Raw genomic sequence first — 19,889 nt, 5'->3', positions numbered from 1 at the left:
TCAGGTAAAGCAAACACGATGAGGTAATATCTCAAAATATATCTTTGAAAAACGGGGCAGTTAATAATAACATGTGATATCAAGTACAGTTAGTTTATTTACAGTCAAACATCACAATGGAAAAACAATAGTTCTACTCTACCAAAAACAGTTTCACCAGTGCTGAGACTTTACACACAATGGTTCAACAAATAGGGGAATAAGTCCAGTGCAGTCACGCCAGTCATTCCCACAGTCAAGCACAGTATGAGGTCCAATACGATACCAACATTATTCTCTCCTGACCTTCTTTCAAATATGGCAACATAATCACAATCATTTTCTTAAATGGGGAGCTTGAATTTCTGAAGTGGGGGTTGTATGAGGTACTCCAGAGTCAGTTTATTAATGAAAGTAGATGGCAGTCGATACACACCAGTTTGGAGGAGCAGGCGGGAGAACCACGATGGAAGCTAATCAATGTACTGCTGGGGACGAGGGGGGGCAAACAGATGTGTTTTAGTCACCAAAAAATCTATATCAGTTTAAGTGTATGCTATCAGGGTTCAAACTTGCTGTGAAAAGCAGGAAGATAAAAAATCTACCTGCTCAAAGTCAACTTTTACTTGCCCGAATACAAATTATTTTATTTATGTGCGATAAGGCTGGGCATATGGCTTTTAAAATAATACTGTGTATAGTTTAAGGCTATATTGCAATACACAATAAATACGTCAATTTTTTTATATGTCCTCTAATCTAATGTTACCTACTAAAATTTACAAAACTATAGACTAAACTACAGTTACAGTAACGTAAAATAAAGTAGCCACTGTCATATAATAAAGTTAAACACACTGCTGTTATAATAACATTAATAAAATATGCATTTAGTCTCTGTAAGCTGGAAACAAACTAAAAACTCTCCAATTCAGATATTAATAGTATTTGCAAATTGCAGTACTGCTCCGTGGGCGCAAAATATGACTAAACAGTCACAGACTGGAGCTCTGCAAAAGCCCTGCTTTGTGTGTGTGTCTGTGAGCAGTAGAGAACCGTTGGAGAGAGGAAGAGAGGACGTAAACGCCAGTGGCTGTCAAAAACGATGTGACAATTTATACTCAATGTTCACAATATTGTCATTTTATATATCTCATGTAGAACAAGCCGCGATACATAAAGTATATTCGATATATTGTATCCCTAATTTGCATTTTTTTAAAATAACAGCAATGAAATAAGGTAATCATCAAGTTGTGGCGTTTTTCGTAAATTTGACATCTTTAAATTTTTTAATTTAAATCCACCTCGCTCTCAAAGTTTTGCCTCATCCTCTAACGCCACCCAAGTAAACTCTTGTTTCTAGGATTATTTAAACGCTCTTTTGCGCCTCAGCTAAGAAACATTGTCTTTACTGATCTGCTTTCCACATAGACAAAGGGCAGATGGTCCAGAAAAGAACCATAAAGCCAAATATCATATTGCAAATAATGTCCTGGGCTATTATTTGAAGTTTTATGGTACTTGTAAAAGGTGTCAGAGAGCAGCGAGTTTCCAAGTTTCAAAGGGTTAACAACAACCGCTAAGGTAAACAGTTTGATGTCCTTTCTATCTACCATAGGTAATACACTGACTCTGGATGCGTTCCTCACACAACTTCACTTTAAAAAAATCAAAACTATCCCTTCAATGTCAGGAAATGTCATTATGGGAGCCCAAATTTGGGAAACATTAAAAGCAAAAATCCAACCCAATATTCAACACTAATACGCACAGAAACACCCACTAGAAAAGGGAGTCTAGCTTGATGAAATTGGCAGTGTACAGGGAGAGTAAAGTGGAGACATTTCGTCCTTGGAACATGACAGGAACGGTGCCAGCGCTCAAAAAAGGAGAAGTGGATTGACGCAAACACAGCAACACATTAGCTTACTTGAGGAGCTAATTATTTTAAGCCACGTCTTACACATAACTTGAATAATGTGTCAGCTCAGCACAGATAACCGAAGGCGAAGTTCAATTTACACAGCTCCCTCGGCTGCCACTCAATTTCTAAATCACGTAAGACGCGGATGCCAGGAATTAATCTGTTAGCTGCGTGTCACAACCTTTTAATATCGCAATTCAAGTGATTTACCTCTTCTAGATAATTGGCAAAAATGTCTCAGGGCATAATTGAACACAAGTACACTGCTTTTCCTCTTTTTTCCCCCCCGCCGTCGTCTCTCAGCAGTTACCTCCAAGGATTAGAAGACATCATCTTTTTCTTTTTTTTATCCTCCAGAACATTTCCTCAAGTTAATGAGATCATACTGCATCAAGTACAGGAGAAAGACTTCTGAGAGGAAGAAATATAATAGGGGAGAAAAAGTAATACGTCACACAACAGGAGCCACAGTTTTTCAGCAGAGTGATAACCTGATATTAAACACTTGTCTTGGTTATGTTAAAAAGGCACAAGTTGGTCAGATCACATTTAAAATCTAGATCAATTGTTCTACCGTTAACAAAGCCCATCTTATCATGCATTTTTTGACAAAATCCCCACATCTCCCTGCCTTTTGCGATCAATTTTTTCCTGAATTAGAGTGTTTAGTATTGTGACGGAAAACAAGCACGTTACACAAACAATTTTGGGGGAAAAGGGTTAACAAAAGGATGCAGTAGCCCAGCATATTACTACGTATTAGTATGATTCCTTGTTATGAGAAGACATTTGTCCTCTCGGCAGGTCTGATGCTGTATCTATTGTCCTTTTTCTTTGAAATGTCTTTGAAAACGTCTTCGTTCACCGCCTGGTCACAAGGCAGAAAAAGTCTGAAAAAATCCTTCAAAGTGTCATATTTCCCTTTTTTAATGTTGTTTTTTTGAACATCAGCTCTGTAAATCCAGATCATATGTACAGTCCAAACACAAGCGAAATACATCGTCAGCAGATGCAGCTCTTTTCATTAATATTCTCCGTCTTGGTCCGTTCAAAGTGTCTCTTGGCGAGTCAAACGTTCTTCAAAAATTCAAACATTTTGATTGGACGCTGCCTCATGCTTCAACAGTCTGTTTTGGAATGTTACTTCTCACCCACAAAAAGAAAAAAAGATAAAAGACATTTTTTTTTCAGCAAAAACTTGTGTAATTTTCTTAAATCACCTGAAACGAGGTCCTCGCGTCTTCTCACTGCATCATCTTCCAGAACTGACATGAAGAAAACAGACAAAAGCTGCAGAAAACGGATAAAAATCAAAACCACAGATCATTATTGTAACATAAAACATTCCATCTAAATCAATGCAGTTAGTTACACGACAGATGCAGGAAGACAGTGTCTGTTGGCCCAAACAGCATCGCCTTGAAAAAATCGGGATGCGGGTGTCTCTCCGTGACATCCAGCCCGGGTTAGAGAGAGAAGGAGAAAAAAAATAAGACGCTGATGCACTATAAGAGCGTGGGGAGCGGGGTGGGGGACAGCTGCTCCTTCGGTGCATATTTGGCGAAAAAGGGCAAGAAGACGGTGAGCATGACTCCGACGATCGCCAGCATGTAGCCCCAGCCGATCTGGCACTCGCCGGCATAGTAGATGTCAGAGTCCCCGCAGAAGGACCTGACCAGCGAGGAGTTCAGGCCGAACGGGTAGACGAGCAGTCCAGCAGCCATGATGAACACTGCAGAGAAGAAAGAGCGGGAGAAAACAGAGCGGGTTAGAGAAAATCATATCCATGTAGGCTGTTGGCGTGAAGATAAAGCACAAAAACACAACCTTTAAAACATATTTATTCTAAAGTTTTTTCTTATATAAACTTTTACTGTTTGACCCCTTTAAACCTGGACCAGCATCACTTTTTTCTGCTGTGTTCAGACACCTTTCAAAGGTATTTAAACTTCTAAACTCTGAGCAAATTGGTTTGATTTATTTAAAACAAACTAATGGAATACCTTTGTTGTCTATGTACAAGTATACACAATGAAAAAGTATAACGAAAACTTGGCATAAGCAAAATAATAAGAAATGTTCCTCAAATTGTTAAAAAAAAAAAGAAAAGAAATTTCATATAAATTGTGAAAAATAACTGTCCTGTAAACTGCAAAAAATAAGTAATATCTTGTAAATTGCAAAAATTGAGAAATGTCCTACAATTGCAAAAACAACTGAAAATGTCTGGTGAATAAAAAAAAAAATTAGCTGCCTGCTATAATGAGATATTATCAAAAACATTGAGAAAAATGTCCCGAAAACTATATCTATAATTCTATAATATATCCTATAATTAAATTAATTATGTTACCATACATACACACACATATATATATATATATATATATATATATATATATATATATATATATATATATATATATATATATATATATAATTTATAATATTATTATTACATTTCCTTTTTTTATTTTCAGGTTCTTGTCTTGTAACCTTTCACCACTTTATCAGTAGTTTTTAGGCCATTTCTTGTTAAGTTACTCATCAGCTTCTTTCTTTGTTTTTTTGAAAGAAATCAAGCCAGCGTGCTCAGTTTCCGAAGGGTTAAAGGTCGGGTTCACCTCAGTTAAACCCACACCTGCAGCTCTGTGTGCTGTGCCGTGAGTCGGCTGAGCCACTGGGTGGCAGTAGAGGTTTTGCAGAAAAGGCTCACAGTCTGATTGAGAGTTCAGTGTGTAATTTAAATAGTCCGTCAGTGCAGCTGAACAAACTCCATTTGCAGTGAGACTTAATTTATTGCCTCGTGTTACATATATGAAAATAAATCATGAGCTAGATAGTTTTATAAGTCAAACTGAGCTTTGAATGTATTGAACAACAAAAGCGCTGATGACCTGAGATTGACAGAAACTTCTAATGCTAAGTGATTCATGTCCTGCACTCCTCTTTTTAAATCTGTGGCTTCATAAAAAGGCTCCTCCCCTCCTGCACTGCTGCTGCGATCAGCTCTCTCAGACAGCGTCCTCACGCAGCCACAGAGCGGCTCACTTTTACAAATTGAGTCAAGTCTCCCAGCCTGCGCTGCCAAGCAGTTATTGACTGCGCTACAGGCGATCATTGCTGCTCTTAGTCATTCTGAGTGCCGCCTGGATTTCCATTACAATGCCAGGTGTCATAGCTGCTTTAGCTCTGGAGAGCCGGGGTTACTGGAAAAGCTTGAACTCGTAACAGTGAGCAGCTCTCTAAAAAAAACAACACAACAAACAGATCTTTTAGGACGCTCTATTGATTTCAGGAGATGTCTGTTTTTCTGTATTTCAAGGGCAGCAGCCTCACGGTCAGCGGGAAACATGGCTGCGCCGCAACAGTTGAGTGTGAAATCGATGGTTTGTGTGGGCAGAGAAGGATTGGGGCGGTAGAGCGGGGAAGAGGAGGCAGGAAGCTTTCACTGATGTTGTAGTTGCACACGGGGGGTTTGGGATTCACTGTTAGGTGGAGAAAAAGGATGATGGGGAAGAAGCACAAAGAGGGAGGTGCAGGGGAGGTATCTCCTGAGTGTCTCGCCTGCTGTAGAGTCTCTCTGTGGACCTCATTGAGCCCCGGTCCTCCGAGCTCTCAGAGTGGCCCCGTGTTTTATCTGCAGGGGCCCGACTCCTCAAAGCTCACCGCCTAATGACACTTTAATGACCTTCTTTATCAAACTATCGTTGGCTTTTGTGGAAGAAACACAAACACACAGGCTCGCAACCACTCTGCTGCTACTTCAAAAGCTGGACACAAAACCAGAACGGATAAATGATGAACAACGAAGCGTAATCCGCCAAATAAGCAGGAATTAAACATTGCTAATTGTGTTTGTTGCACCAAAACTGGGTATTTTAAATGAGACATCACAACATTTCCAGTCGCATTTGTTGCAACAAAACAAGGCATTTTATTTTTTAATGACATGTCGGGACGTTTTCAGTCGCATTTCCTGGTATTTTTGAATGATGCGTCACAATATTTCTAATCATGTTCACTGCAACAGAACCGGGTATTTTTTAATGAAATACCGAGACAACAAAATCAGGTATTTTCAAACAAAGTATCAGGACTATTCCTGCTGTGTCGGTTGCAATCAATTCAGGTATTTTTAACAGATCATTGGGACATTTCTAGTTGCATTTGTTGCCGCAAACCCAGGTTTGTTTTAATAACACGTCAAAATATTTCCAAGTATTTTTAACGCCACATCGGGACATTTAAAGCCTTATTAGTTTCAACAAATCCAGGTATTTTTCCAGGCTGCAGCAAGTGTCAGGGAAGCAGGTTGAGGGCTGGGTTTTATCAATCAGAGCGGGAGTATGCAGGGCGGGTGTCTGGATCAGATAAGCTGCTGCTCGCTCTGACTGGATCTCTGAGAGCCTTTAATGGGAGAAAACTGTTGAGAAACTGTAAAAATCAGCCTCATATCAGAGGCCAACTCCAAACGGATCAGTTTCTGATCTGAGAGGGATGAAACCAAAGTGAATTTATGAGTCTTAAAGGGGAACTCCAGCGATTTTACTCATCAAAGTCTGTTTACAGGTCTCGGGGTGTATTACTGTTGTATAAAGGCTTTTGCGGCTCCAGAGGGAGCTGCGTGAACTCTGATAAATAGCCTTGAGTGATCCTGCTCGAATCAGCATCAAATGGGGCTGAAGATGAGTTTGAAAATTTAAAAATCTGCTTGTGCAGAGTTAGAGAGAAGTGAGTTACGCAGACCTCTGCAGCCCGCTGCTCATCTCTGCTGCAGGCGAGAGGCTTAAGGCTATATTAGCTGCTACAAGCACAACACGCTTTAATTTCCAAATGAGCTGTTTGCAGTCGAGGTTGTGACACAGAACAAGAATGTGTTGAATAAACAAAAAGACACTTTTTTCAAAACTTTTTACTTTTTTTACTTACCTTAGTTGGTCTCATAACGTTTAAGGGTTGAAATACTGAAGTGTTTTTAATGCCAGGCTGCATGTTTTTATTATGTACAGCAGTGATACTCGACTGACAGCATGCAGACCAAACAACAAACGTCCTGAAATTCTAGAAACATCCTAAAATTTTATAAATGTACTAAAATCCTGTGAATATCCTAAAATCTGAGAAATGTACAAAAACAGAAAGAAATAGAAATATGATAGATAGAAATATGACATTCCAGAAATGTCCCGAAATCTTAGAAACGTCCTTAAATTGTAGAAATGTCCTATAATCCTAGAAATGTAACAACAGATGTTTAAATGACCGGATAACTCAACATTGAATAATTTGATTTAGTGCGACTTAAGTCGGACTAAATCAAATTATTCAATGTTGAGTTACATCTACTTTAAAAGTCCAGTTTTCATCAAACTAACACTATAATTAATAATTTGACTTTTTCAAACATCGGTTTCAACAAATGTTTTCATAAAATATGTCAACTGTAGCTTTTAAGATGATGGGGAGGGTCTTGCTTCTTACAAAATTAAACATTGATCTAACAAAGATCTAACTCCATAATCATTTTTGTGCTGTCACTTAGAGTATTTTAAGAGCTGTGGTCACCAGACAGTAAAAAGCGACATATATTACTCCTAATAGACCCTCCAACCCCAAATTAACGGTGTGCATTTGTAAGAAAGGAAAGTCCGGTCCTTTCTCCACAGAGAGGAATAAATAAGAGCGAGTGTGTCGGCCCAGATCAGATGAGTGCCGCCGGGTACACGAGGCTATCGTAATGGCTCAGAGATGATGAGACAGTGAATAATGGAGAGACCTCAAGTTACCGGGGCACTAATGTGTCCCAGTTTCATTGCAAACTTTACACACAGCGCCAAAGAAAGGGGGGCAGGATTTAAATTCACTCGCCATTAGCGTTTTTCCCCCCATCCGTCCAAAGTAATATTTCAACCTAAAAGAATCTAAACTTGTGCTTTTGAGCAGAAGTGACAGATCTGTCTAATAGCTTTACATTATTATGAGGAGTTATGAGACTGAAAAAAAACGATAAAATAACTTCAAAGAGACACAAAACAAACAAAAAAGACACAAAATAACCTCAAAGAGACCTAAACGACCAGAAATCGACACAAAACCAAACCAAAAGTAGACCCAAACAAGATGTAAAATCAAATTATAAAGACATAAAACAAGATGACAGAGTCACAAAATGACCGAAAAAAATATTACTACATAGAAACAACGAAATTACCCCAAAGAAACCTAAACGGCTACAAATACAAACAAAACCACAATAAAAAGCAAAATTAAATCTAAAAGACACACATCGCCAAAAAATTCACTCTCCAGTATCGTTTTTTTTTTTTTTTATCTGTATGAAATAAAATTTCAACCTTAATGAATCTTAACTTGTACTTAAAAGCAGACGTGGCAGTTCTGTTCAATTGTTTTTCATTATTTTGAGTTGACCAAAAGACAAAAGCTACCTCAAACAGACAAAACAAACAAAAAACAACACAAGGATGCAAAAAAGACGACAAAGACACAACATTACCACAGAAAGATGCAAAATTAAGTTCACAAAATGTCCAAAAGACCTCAAAGAAACAACAAAATTACCCCAAAGAGACCTAAACCGCTACAATTATAAACAAACCACAAAAACAAGCAAAATGAAATCAGAAAGATACACAGCGCCAAAGATGGGTTTTCGGTTCACTTGCCATTATCTTTTTTATTTTTTCTGTCTCAAGTGGCTGTTTTACATTATTCTGAGTTAACCAAAAAAACAGCATCAACAACAACATGCCTAAAAGAGCCAAAACAAAACAAAAAACACTGAAAGGAAACAAAAAAAGACCACAAAGACACAAAACAACCAAAAAAGACACAAAATTACCCCAAAGAGACCCAAACAACCAGACATCAAAACAAAACCACAAGGAGACACAAAATGACCAAAAAAGATGCAAAATTAAATTAAAAAGACACAAAATTGAAAGCAAAACTACCACAAAAATAAGCAAAATTACCACAAAGAAACACAAAATTACCTCAAAGAGACACAAAATTACCTCAAAGAAACACAAAATTACCTCAAAGAGACCTAAACTGCTACAAAACGAAACACAAACACCAAAAGAAACAAAATTTAATCATGAAGACAGAGCGCCATTGTCGTTTTTTTCATCCGTCTGAAATAAACTTTCAACCTAAAAAGAATCTGAACTTGAGCTCATAAGCAGATTTGGCGGTTTTGTTCAATAGTTTATTTTGAGTTTCTTAAATTACTTTTCATTGAAAATGTTGTCACTCAACACAGTTACGGTCTGTTAATCTTTTTGAAAAAAAGTCCTTGGATTACTTGCTTGTTTGAACGCACACTTCAGCAGCTTTGAAGTGCGCGCAGGCTTCACGCTGAGGGAATGAAATATCGATTTGGAAAGTCAAAACAGCCCGAAGCATCCGAGAGAACTAGATTTCATTGTTTATCAGTTTTTTTCGTAGGAAGCTGCAAGGCTGAGGAGGCCTTTGTGTGCGCTAATGAAAAGCGAGAAACACCTTTTTGTGCTTCTGTGTTTTGTGTAGAGGTTTGTTTTTTGCACGTTCACAGCGAAGGTAGTAAAAGAGAGACGCAAAATTAAATAAAACAGAAGGAAAACATTGTAGGAGCACACAAAGGCTCGGCTTTTACAAACTAAATGAGCTAAATTAACCTTGAATCTCTCGTCTCTCGGTGGTGTAGAAACAGAAGCTGCTTCCAGAGTAAAGAGACACAGTTTCAGTGAGAGTGAGAGAAAAACGCTGAATGAGTTTTCGGGGTGAGGAAGGTGTGTGATAACCTGGTGGCGAAGCGTGACTCTGAATCAATTTCATCAGAGACCTTTTTACACAGAACTCAGTGGCTTAGATTATTGCACAAACCTAGAAACGCGTATTTCAGTGTGAATGAGTTCAACTGTAGGAATCTGGTATCTACTCTTGTCTGAAATGTGAGAAATCCAATTTACTGTCGTCGTCCCAGACGTCCGTACGCCTCGCGTCTAATGTACAATTCCTCAGTTTCATTCTTACCGAGATATTACTCATAAAAAAATTCAATTCAGTGAGCTTCAGGGCTCCTTTCATCACGATCCCAAGACCTCTGCTTTGGATCAAACTCTATTTCCACCGTGTGCCGACTGTTATAACTCTGTTAGCGACGGGAAGGGTTAAATTAAAGGAACACTATACCACAAAAATGAAAATTTGTATGTCAATTATGCACTCCGTGTTACGTTGAATTTATGAAGAAATCTCAGTTTTTCTAACAGTGAACAAAAAAAAAAAAAATTAGAGAAAATTCTGGATCAATTTAAATAATAAGAGTCCAAATTTAACATCAAAACATCCAAAAAACAAACTTTCACATAACTAAAATGACTGCAGTTTGATTTGGGATGAGGACCCGGCGCCGCTTTTTTCAAAACCCGAAAATCAGTAATGTTTGAGTTTATCGATACTGTTGTAGAGTCCCGAGGGTCCCGTAACGTGACGTTACATCTCGAGTCAGGTCATTTAAATCCAGTCACTGCTCCGCGCACATCGATTGTCCAATAAAGTTTGTTTTAATACAACTGAATTGCCGGTCGACAGGTAATGAATCAGATCTGGTGGTTGGCTGAACGTGCAAAGGGGTCTAAAGTTTGGCTGCATTTTACCAAAGCGAAAGATTAGGAGGAAGCAAAATTTACGTTGCAAAATCATTTCTTGCAAAGGGAGGAACACAACCTCCATGGACAAGCACATCAACACCGTTCATCAAATTAAACCTAAATGCAGAACCTCCAAATTTCTACAGCTTAAAAAAGAAATTTTATTTAACTCCGTCAGCAGCTGCAGCGGCACACAGAGTCGTGCTGGTGAGCACACAGAAACTCTGTAACAAGTCCCATCAGTTCAAAATACTTAATTAAATTATCTTTAAAATGAGCAAAAATGAGATCGAGTCATTCAAAGTGTTTAAAATAAATAAGGAAAAATACCCAAAAATATATATCTATAATTATCAGAAAATATTGTTTTATTTTAACACTTTTTCAGTTCATTTCCTGTTTGTTTGTTTTTATTTTTGTTTGGCTAATTTCAGGGAATTTTCTTGCAAATTTTCAATAATTTCTTGCAATTTTTAATTTTTTTTTTTTTTTTTTTTTTTGCCTTTTTTCCATGATTTTGAGAGAAATCAAGCCCATTTCAGGTTTGGTAGTTTGTAACCAGACAGATCTGTGTGCAGTTCTTATTGAATACAAATCAAGATGATGTTACTGCACGGCTTATTTCTCTCCTAAAATTCTTCATAAGCAAGTTTGTAAGTTGCGAACGGGAAATTGGCGTCATGCTACTTCCTGCACAATGAAAACAGAGGCCGAAAAAACGAGATCAAACTGTCAAAGAAATATGCAACTCACCTCAAAATGTTTTCAGACACGTTTTAGCGCACTGCTTAACTGTAATATGAGATCAGTGAGAGCATTCAGCTCAGATGCATTCTGGGAGTTGTAGGTTTTTCTGTCCCGGGTCCTGTAGCACCACTTTCAAATGTATTTGTGACTTTCTGCTGCAGAAACCGCCTCCTTTCATGTGAGAATCCTCTTTAAATCGGTGAAAATCGTCTTGATTGTCTGTTTTTCTGTGGTGTCGTGTGTCTGTTTGCCTCCTCTGGCAATCACTTACATAAAATATATTACGTGCAGTGATTATCATCACCCCGGCGCAGACACAGAGACGCCAGTGAAGCCCAATGTACTGAAGAGGAGTGACTCAGTGCCTAAACAATACGGTATTGTTGAACCTTTGTACGGATCAGAGGAGAGATTTACCGCTGAACAGCAGCTTGCTTCACTAACTAACTGTCTTTGTGTGCTGCTCTGTAGAGGACAGGCACTTTAAAGTGTTTTATAATGAGCAGTCAGCAAGAGGAAGACTTAGAGTGAAAAATAAGACAGGACACGTTATACAATTCAAGCCTCGCAGCCAGAAAGAGGGAACCAGAATATATTAGAACGGACTAATGCGCTGCTTATCTTCTCCGACCTACAAGCCAGACAGACAGTCGGGCGGAGACCACCAGCTCCACCGGGACGAGAGCAGTCGTGTAAATACAAAAACATTAAAGGAAGAAGCAAAGAACCGAGGTGGACCTTTGGGTGTCACTTATATGTCCTCCGTGTCACCAGCAACTCTCGAAAAAGAAACTCCTCATCTGGCCGCTGTCCGGGCAGGGACATTATCTGCTGTTCACTTCAAAGACACATGAAAGAGCGCACACATTACACCGCGGCCTTACGTTACCACAAACTTGTTTGATGTCGCATTACCTTGCATAGCAAAGACATCAACACACAAGCCGGCGGGAGGAAAAACACATTTTTCTCTCCTCTGCCGAGGATAATGGCTGCTTTCTTCCAGGTAAAGTCGTGGGCGCATGCAAAACAACAGCAAAATGCGCCTAATAAATCTGGATTTGCCGGCGCCGCGCTCATTTGTCTGCGTTGCGGGCCGTGTTTGTCGTTGATGAAACACAGTGACAGGAAACATATGCTGGAAAGAGCTGAGAAATGTTGCTTAATTACCGATGCAGGCCCAGAGCGATACATCAGAACCACTGTTCTTCTGCGGTGTTTTCCACCGCCACGTTCTTCATCATCTCGTCTCTGTTTTTCAACAAGCGAGCGTTTTCCACGAATAGAACAGGTGAACAGATCTGCGTCTGGTCCCGTGTAGACCATAATAACCCAGATGTGATCAGGCGGCTGATGTAAATGAGGAGCTGATTTACAGCAACAACCTGGGGCAGTAAACACACCGTGACCCACACACACTCACTGTTGTATTGTATAGACACGTATAATCATATGTTTGAATCACGGATGGATTACTGAACACGCCTACAGGGCACAGGCCCCGGGGCCCGAAAGGTCAGAGGCCCCTCCAGGCCTTCAACTGCAAAATGTCGCTCAAATTAACACAAACAGACCAGGAGGAGACTCAAAGTGACTAAAAAGAGACGCAAAATAATTTCAGGAAGACACAAAATGACAACAAAGACAAAAGAATTATTACCTCAAAGTCATAAAATTACCTTAAAAAGACGCAAAACAGTCACAAAAAAGCAAAAAATGACCACAAAGAGATGCAAAGGAACGACAAGGAGACACAATAAAACTACAAAACAAACACAAAGAAAATATAGATCTACAAAGAGAAACAAAATGACCAAAAAAGACCAAAAATATCTAAGAGACACAAAATTACCTGAGAGAGACGTCAACTACTACAAAAAGACACAAAACAAAAAGAGACACAAAATTACCCCAGAGAGACGTCAACTACTACAAAAAGACACAAAACAAAAAAATGAGACACAACATGTACTTAATAAGACACAAAATTACCTCAAAGAGAAACAAACAACTACAAAAACACACACAGCTACAAAGAGGGAAAACACCCAAAAGAGACACAAAACAATCGAAAAAGACACACAAGAAGACCACAAAGAGATGCTAAGGAACCGCAAAGACACAAAATAACTACCAAAACAGGCATCACTACTAAAAAGACATAACACAACCCCAAGGAGACATAAAACAACCAATAAAGACACAAAATTTTCTCGAGACTACAAGAAGGCACAAAACAACATACAGACATAAAACACAAAATAGGACACAAAATGGCCAAGAAGGGACAAAAAGACCACAAAGTGATGCACAGAAACTGCAAGGACACACACAATTACTCCAATAAGACAAGGAGACAAAAATGACTACAAAGAAACACAAAACAACCGAGAAAGACACAAAGCCATAAGGAGACACAAAAAGACAAAAAATAACCTCGCAAAAGTGCAAAAAGAAGCAAAATTAAATCATAAAGACACAAAATTACCTAAATAAGACAAAAACAACCACAAGGAGATAAAAAATGATGACAAAGAAACACAAAACAACCATAAAAATAAGCAAATTACTTCAAAGAAACACAAAATTACCTCCTAAACAGCTACAAATAGATACAAAACCACCAAAGGACCCATAATTGAATCATAAAGACACAAAATTACCTAAATGAGATGAGAAACCACCTCAAAGTCTTTGAGCCCAGCTCCTCTGTAGGAAAGGTGGTGGGGCCCTTTGCATATCTGGGCCCGGGGCCCCATAGTCTCACAATCAGCCCGTGGTTTGAATACACAACACTTGAGAAGTCAAAAGCACTTTCACAAGTAAATCCGAAAGATTAGGGTCTAAACTGTATAATTAAATCACAGCGTATACGAGGTGGAAATACACACAGTGTGTGTGTGTGTGTGTGTGTGTGCGTGTGTGTGTTTGTGTAATGAAAGCATAACAAAGGGCAGCGCGAAACAGCGCTGTTTCTCGGGGAAATTGCCTTTTCACTGGCCGCACACGCCGAGTATTTCCATTTCCCCTCTCTATCTGCAGCCGAGCAGAGATGGGGATGGATAATTTCTCTCACACAGTGAACACACACTTTTCCTCGACCTCCAGCCTGGCGGCAAGCAGGAGGAAGCAGAGGGACGCCCCAAACACGGCGCTGACGGTGCATTAAGCAGATACGGGGGGTGAAGATAAAGGAAGAGCAGAGGATGTGTGAGAAGATCACACATAAAAGAAAAAAGTATCATCTATTGAAGAAGCTGAAGCCCTGTTTTTGGTGTAGTTTTTGTACTGCCCTTTTTGCACTCAACAATTAAGATAAAGAAAAAAAAACAGATTTGGAAGGCACTTTTTCTTTAAATATTGCCAAAATGACATTATTTATCACAGCCAGAAATTATCTTTGGATTTTTACATTTCTGGCAGTCCTTGAACACATCATGTGGAACGCTGTTTTAATCTGATATATGTATATATATAAAAAAACAAACAAGTGGAGCAAGGAAAAAAGGGTCCTTGAAATATCATGGAAAAGTTTTAAAATGTCCATGAAAGTTTGAGGCAACCCTGCATCTACACGCACAAGTCTGCTCCATTATTTCGACCCCTCCTCGCGCTCAAGGTGAGGAGCGGCAGCGAGGAAGATGAAAGTTTGTGGGAGTTGAACTGTGCCAGCGATGGATGTGCAGGTAGTCAGCTGGGAGCTGGCGAAGCGTGGGCACAAACAGCAGGGACGCCATCCTAATGTGATGAGCTGCGCTCTCGTCTGCACACAGCCATGTTGATAATTAAGCTCAGTGCGCCTCTGGGAAATTATGCTAATGACGCTCCTCTCCACTACCTCCATTTCTCCAAACGTTCGGCTTAAGGTGCTCACGTACACAACGAAAACACAACTCCTTAATAAATGTGTCTGGAAAACGGTTAAGGCGGAGGGGGGAAAGGGGACAAGGGGGAGAGAAGTTTTCGAAAGATTCACTTTTGGTGAAATGTTTCTACTGACAGAGCAAAAAAGAAAAGCCTAAAAAACACTGACGCAGGTAAAAACGGGCACAGACAGACCTCATGTGGTGCTCAAACTGCTGAACTTTTGACCTTTAACTACATTAGCACCTTTTTTTAAGACACCAGGCTTCACACAGCAACATTTTCATACATTTTTCTCATATTTTCTCCTAAATTTCCGGTCAACTCCAGATGCACCAAACATTCAAAATCTAATGTGCACAGGTGAGCTCAGTGCCGAATCACAAATCACCTGTCAGCACAGGTGACTAAACACTATGTAAGAGCGTGTTTGCTGTCGTGCACAAACACTCTGATACATGACCAAAAATTTTTTTAAAAATTCGCAACATCTTTAGCCAAGTTGCTCATTGCCTTTTTCCCATGATTTTGAAAGATATCAAACCAAATTATTTTTTTTACTTCCAAAGGAAGAAGTGACTGAAAAATTAGTAAGAAATTTGTACAAAAAATTACCTAAAATTGATATAATAATAATAATAATAATAATACATTTAAAAAAAACAGAAAAGTGTTGAAAAATTAAGAAATTATTAAATATTAAATTGTAATAATTCTGTTACATTTTTTTATTTTTTATTTTTGCTAGATTTTTTTCCTTTATTTTAAAAAAAATCTAAATCTACTAGTTTCTGGTAGTTTGTGGCACATTTCTTGCACAGATGCTCGTGGCCCTTTTTTCCCCACATTTTTTAAAGAAATTGCACTAATTTTTTCAAGGCTGAAAGATTGAAATACTTGTGAAAGGCGTCTGATTGCAAGAAAATTCACGTTGATCTGGGTTTTAAAGGGCTAGAAAAAAGAAATCCTCAGCCACACAGAAACCTCTGCAGGTGTGGATCCCTTTTATCACTTATATACAAACGGCTCTTTTAGTGTCGCTGCACAGCACTGACTTAAAGTAGAAGTGACAGAGTTTCAGGTGCTTAAATAAGCAGCTATTGATCATCAGCAGCCTGAGATAAACAATAGCTGCTGCTTCTCAGTAAAATGATTAATAACACAAGAAATCAATTTGTTGGGTGCAGCTCTCAGTGACAATAAAGAGGTGAGACAAACCGCGAGCGCGTGCTCAGAATATCTGCTGAATCACTCGACGGAGTGAAAAGAGCTCAAACCATTTCTGCGGAAACGGTCCACTACTGTCAATGAAGGCGAAAACCTGTTGACCTTGAGCGCCGCACAAAGAGAGATAAAAGAGTGAGAGAGAGCGGAGAAAGAGAAAGCGGACGAGGAAATAAAATACAGCGAGTTGAGAGAGATTAGCGGGCAATAAAATAGCTTCTGCTATCTTTGGAGTGAGCGGGCCTGCCGGTGCAGCGCTCCATCAGCGCTCAGTAATAGCTCTGTTTATCAGCGCCTCATTCACCGCTGCGACGCTCACGCAGGCCGCTGCAGAGGTGGCTAAAACCACCGGCCCACAATGCATCTGAGCATGTTTTGTTTAGTCTCATGGACTTTTGACTTGTGCGAGTCTTTTGCATCTTTTTGGAGATCGTATCCGTTGATTAAGAGCAGCTTTAATGAATTTCTGTGTGGCGACAAAGATAAGAACAGAACAGATAAAGAGCATCGAAGATAAGACAATAAGCAATTACAGCACGAGGATATATCGCGAATATTCTCAAAAGATAAAGGAATAAAGACAACGTTAATGAAGTACGAACGGATTTAGAGGAATAATTCAACTTTTTATATTATTGACCTTAAACAGGATTATTTTGGGGGCAGATTTGACACATTTGAGGGGGTTTTAATTTCTTCTTCTGTTACTCAGAAAAGTTGGGAAACACAATCAAATTATTTATTTAACCCTTTGAAACCTGCGCAAATTGGCTTTAATTGGCTTTATTTATTTATTTACACCCCCCTCCCCAAAAAAAACATGGGAAGACGGTAATGAGCAATAAAAGAAGAAATGACCCAACCACAAGAAAATTACCTGAAAATTTGCCCAAAAAATGAGAAAAAAGGGGAAAAAAAACAACAACCACAAAGCAAGAAATGAACTGAAAAAACTGTAAAATAATTTTAAATATTTAAATATGATAATTCTAAATATAATTCACTGGACATGTTTCCCTCGCTTTTTAAAAAATATATTTTTCTAGATCTACTAATCTCTTTTTTTTGCATGTTTAACTAATGTTATCTCCAGCAGGTAGCCAAAAACCCGGTTTTGTTACAGGATTGTTATCATTTTTATTTTTTTTATTCTATTTTTAGGTAATTTCCTTTTTGGGGTGTTTTTTTTATTTTCAACATTTTTTTTACTAGTTTCCTGTAAGTTTTGGGGTCATTTCTTCTAAAATCGCTCATTGTCTTTTTCCTGTGTTTTTGAAGAAATTCAGAGATCCACGCAGGCTTTAAAGGGTTAACCCCTAAAGTACTTTTAGTGCCTGGACCTAAGCATGACTGTTACATAACGTCAGAAACACGGTACAGTGTGATCCAGCTGTGCGTCACACAGATACGCTAAAGGAGGCCCGGCTGTCAAACGCAGAGGGGCGTGACGAAGAATCGTTCAGACGATCTGGGACCGAGGTGTGAAAATTGTCTCGTCTAGCTAAGAAAATAAGTGCACTCCCTAAATTGTAGCACTTTTCCACTGAAAGGGTTGTTTCTTTCATCCAGATCACAGATAATTATTTTTCTCCGTCACACCTTGAATATGCAACAAAGAGATCTGAGTGGGAAAAGTTACCAGAAAACAAAAGGAGAAAAAATCTAATTAAAGAAACAATAAAAGAATAATACAAATACAAGATCCACAGCAGAGCAGTTCGTTAGATACCATTTTCGCAGCCTGGAAAACAAGGACCACTTGAGCGTCTGCGAGCTCCCAGCGCATGCTGAGCCATCTGAACTCACGCTTATGACTGCGAATCTCCATCCTGGGAGCGCGGCGGCGATGACACATGAATCTCACACGCTGCATCCAATCTATCATCTTAATTACTTTCATTTCCATATCACCATCTATTTTTTTTAATGCTGCAAATTAATTTACACCTCAGACAAATTGCTTGTCCTTGACTCTCTTATCCCTTATGAGGCAACCCGCGGCGCACATGAGGTTGTCCTGTCGGTGCACAACCTCACCGAACCTAATCTCTCCCTCAATCCATCCGTCCCTGCTCGCAGATTGAATTAGCACGGGAGACAAAGTACCTCGCATGCACGGATGAGAAAATAAATAAAAATATTACAAGGAGAGAAAGCGGCGAGTAGATTGAAGACATCAATCAAGTGTGAAAAGTGACGCTCACCGTGACGATTGAGTGTTGTGTGAGGAAACAGAGGTTTATCTGAAGATCTGTGTCTGTGCTGCATGTGGACGGCAGCTGGACGGTGATGTGTGTGTGTGTGTGTGTGTGTGTGTGTGACATTAACCCTCTGATTGTGTTGACAGCCTCCGGCCCCGAGGCTAAGCCCTTCAGCTACACGTCTCCTGGGTTCAGGAGCTGCCTCGGGTTCGACGGGGAATGTCAGCTGTGAAAGTCGGAACAATCCGGTGACACTGTGAGGTGCATCGAACATCCAGCTGTGCTGCGACATCAGTTCACATCTGTATGTATCATGCAAAGCCGTTTCAAAGTGGCGCCACCTGCCCACTGCAGTCGGTGATATGTAGTTGATTTTAACTAAAACCACAAAGACAAACGAAACAACCACAGAGACGCAAAGAAACCACAAAAAGATGCAATCAGCCAGAAAGAGACACAAAGCTATAACAAAGACATGCTAATTATCGTCCAAGAGAAGCAAAGCAGCAACAAAGAGGCACAAAACAACCACAAAAAGATGCAAAACATTGACAAAGAGATGCAAAACAACCACAAAAGATGCAAAACAACCAAAAAGAGATGCAAAACAACTACAAAAGATGCAAAACAAGGACAAAGAGATGCAAAATAATGACAAAGAGATGCAAAACAACCACAAAGAGATGCAAAACATTGACAAAGAGATGCAAAACAACCACAAAAGATGCAAAACAACCACAAAGAGATGCAAAACAACTACAAAAGATGCAAAACAAGGACAAAGAGATGCAAAACAAACACAAAAGATGCAAAACAGCCACAAAGAGATGCAAAACAACTACAAAAGATGCAAAACAAGGACAAAGAGATGCAAAACAACCACAAAAGATGCAAAACAGCCACAAAGAGATGCAAAACAACTACAAAAGATGCAAAACAAGGACAAAGAGATGCAAAACAATGACAAAGAGATGCAAAACAACCACAAAAAGATGCAAAATAACCACAAAGAGACACAAAGTCACTACAAAGATTCGAAGAAACAACCTGAGACATCATCTTTGTGTATTTGTAGTTACAAAAAGCAGCTATTTATTGATATTGTTTCAAATTGAAATATTTAAAGTTATTTATTTGGCTGTGAATAAACAATATAGCGATAAACAATGTACAAATTATCATCGCCAAGAACGCAGACTTCCAGTTTTGACTCATTTGACAAATGAGCCCCCCTCTCTTGGCCCCGGTCTCGCCCCCCATTAAAAAGCCTCTTATGGGCACATGCATGAA

General features: G+C 39.1%; 1 protein-coding gene across 1 annotated transcript in view; it reads right to left on the bottom strand.

Moving 5' to 3' along the window:
- Positions 1-72: 72 nt before the first annotated feature.
- Positions 73-19,889, bottom strand: part of lhfpl7 (LHFPL tetraspan subfamily member 7) — a 146,184-nt gene continuing 126,367 nt past the window's right edge. Inside the window, exon 3 of the mRNA XM_088088673.1 lies at positions 73-3,638. Coding sequence (XP_087944799.1) covers positions 3,412-3,638 — 227 coding nt within the window. The 3' untranslated portion in view covers positions 73-3,411. The remainder of the gene's footprint in view (positions 3,639-19,889) is intronic.

Source organism: Plectropomus leopardus, chromosome 15, assembly GCF_026936395.1.
Source record: "Plectropomus leopardus strain MGB_pleo_1.0 chromosome 15, ASM2693639v1, whole genome shotgun sequence".
NCBI classification, from domain to species: domain Eukaryota; kingdom Metazoa; phylum Chordata; class Actinopteri; order Perciformes; family Serranidae; genus Plectropomus; species Plectropomus leopardus.
The sequence above is the reverse complement of the archived record's forward strand: the minus strand, read 5'-3'. Positions and strand labels throughout refer to the sequence as shown.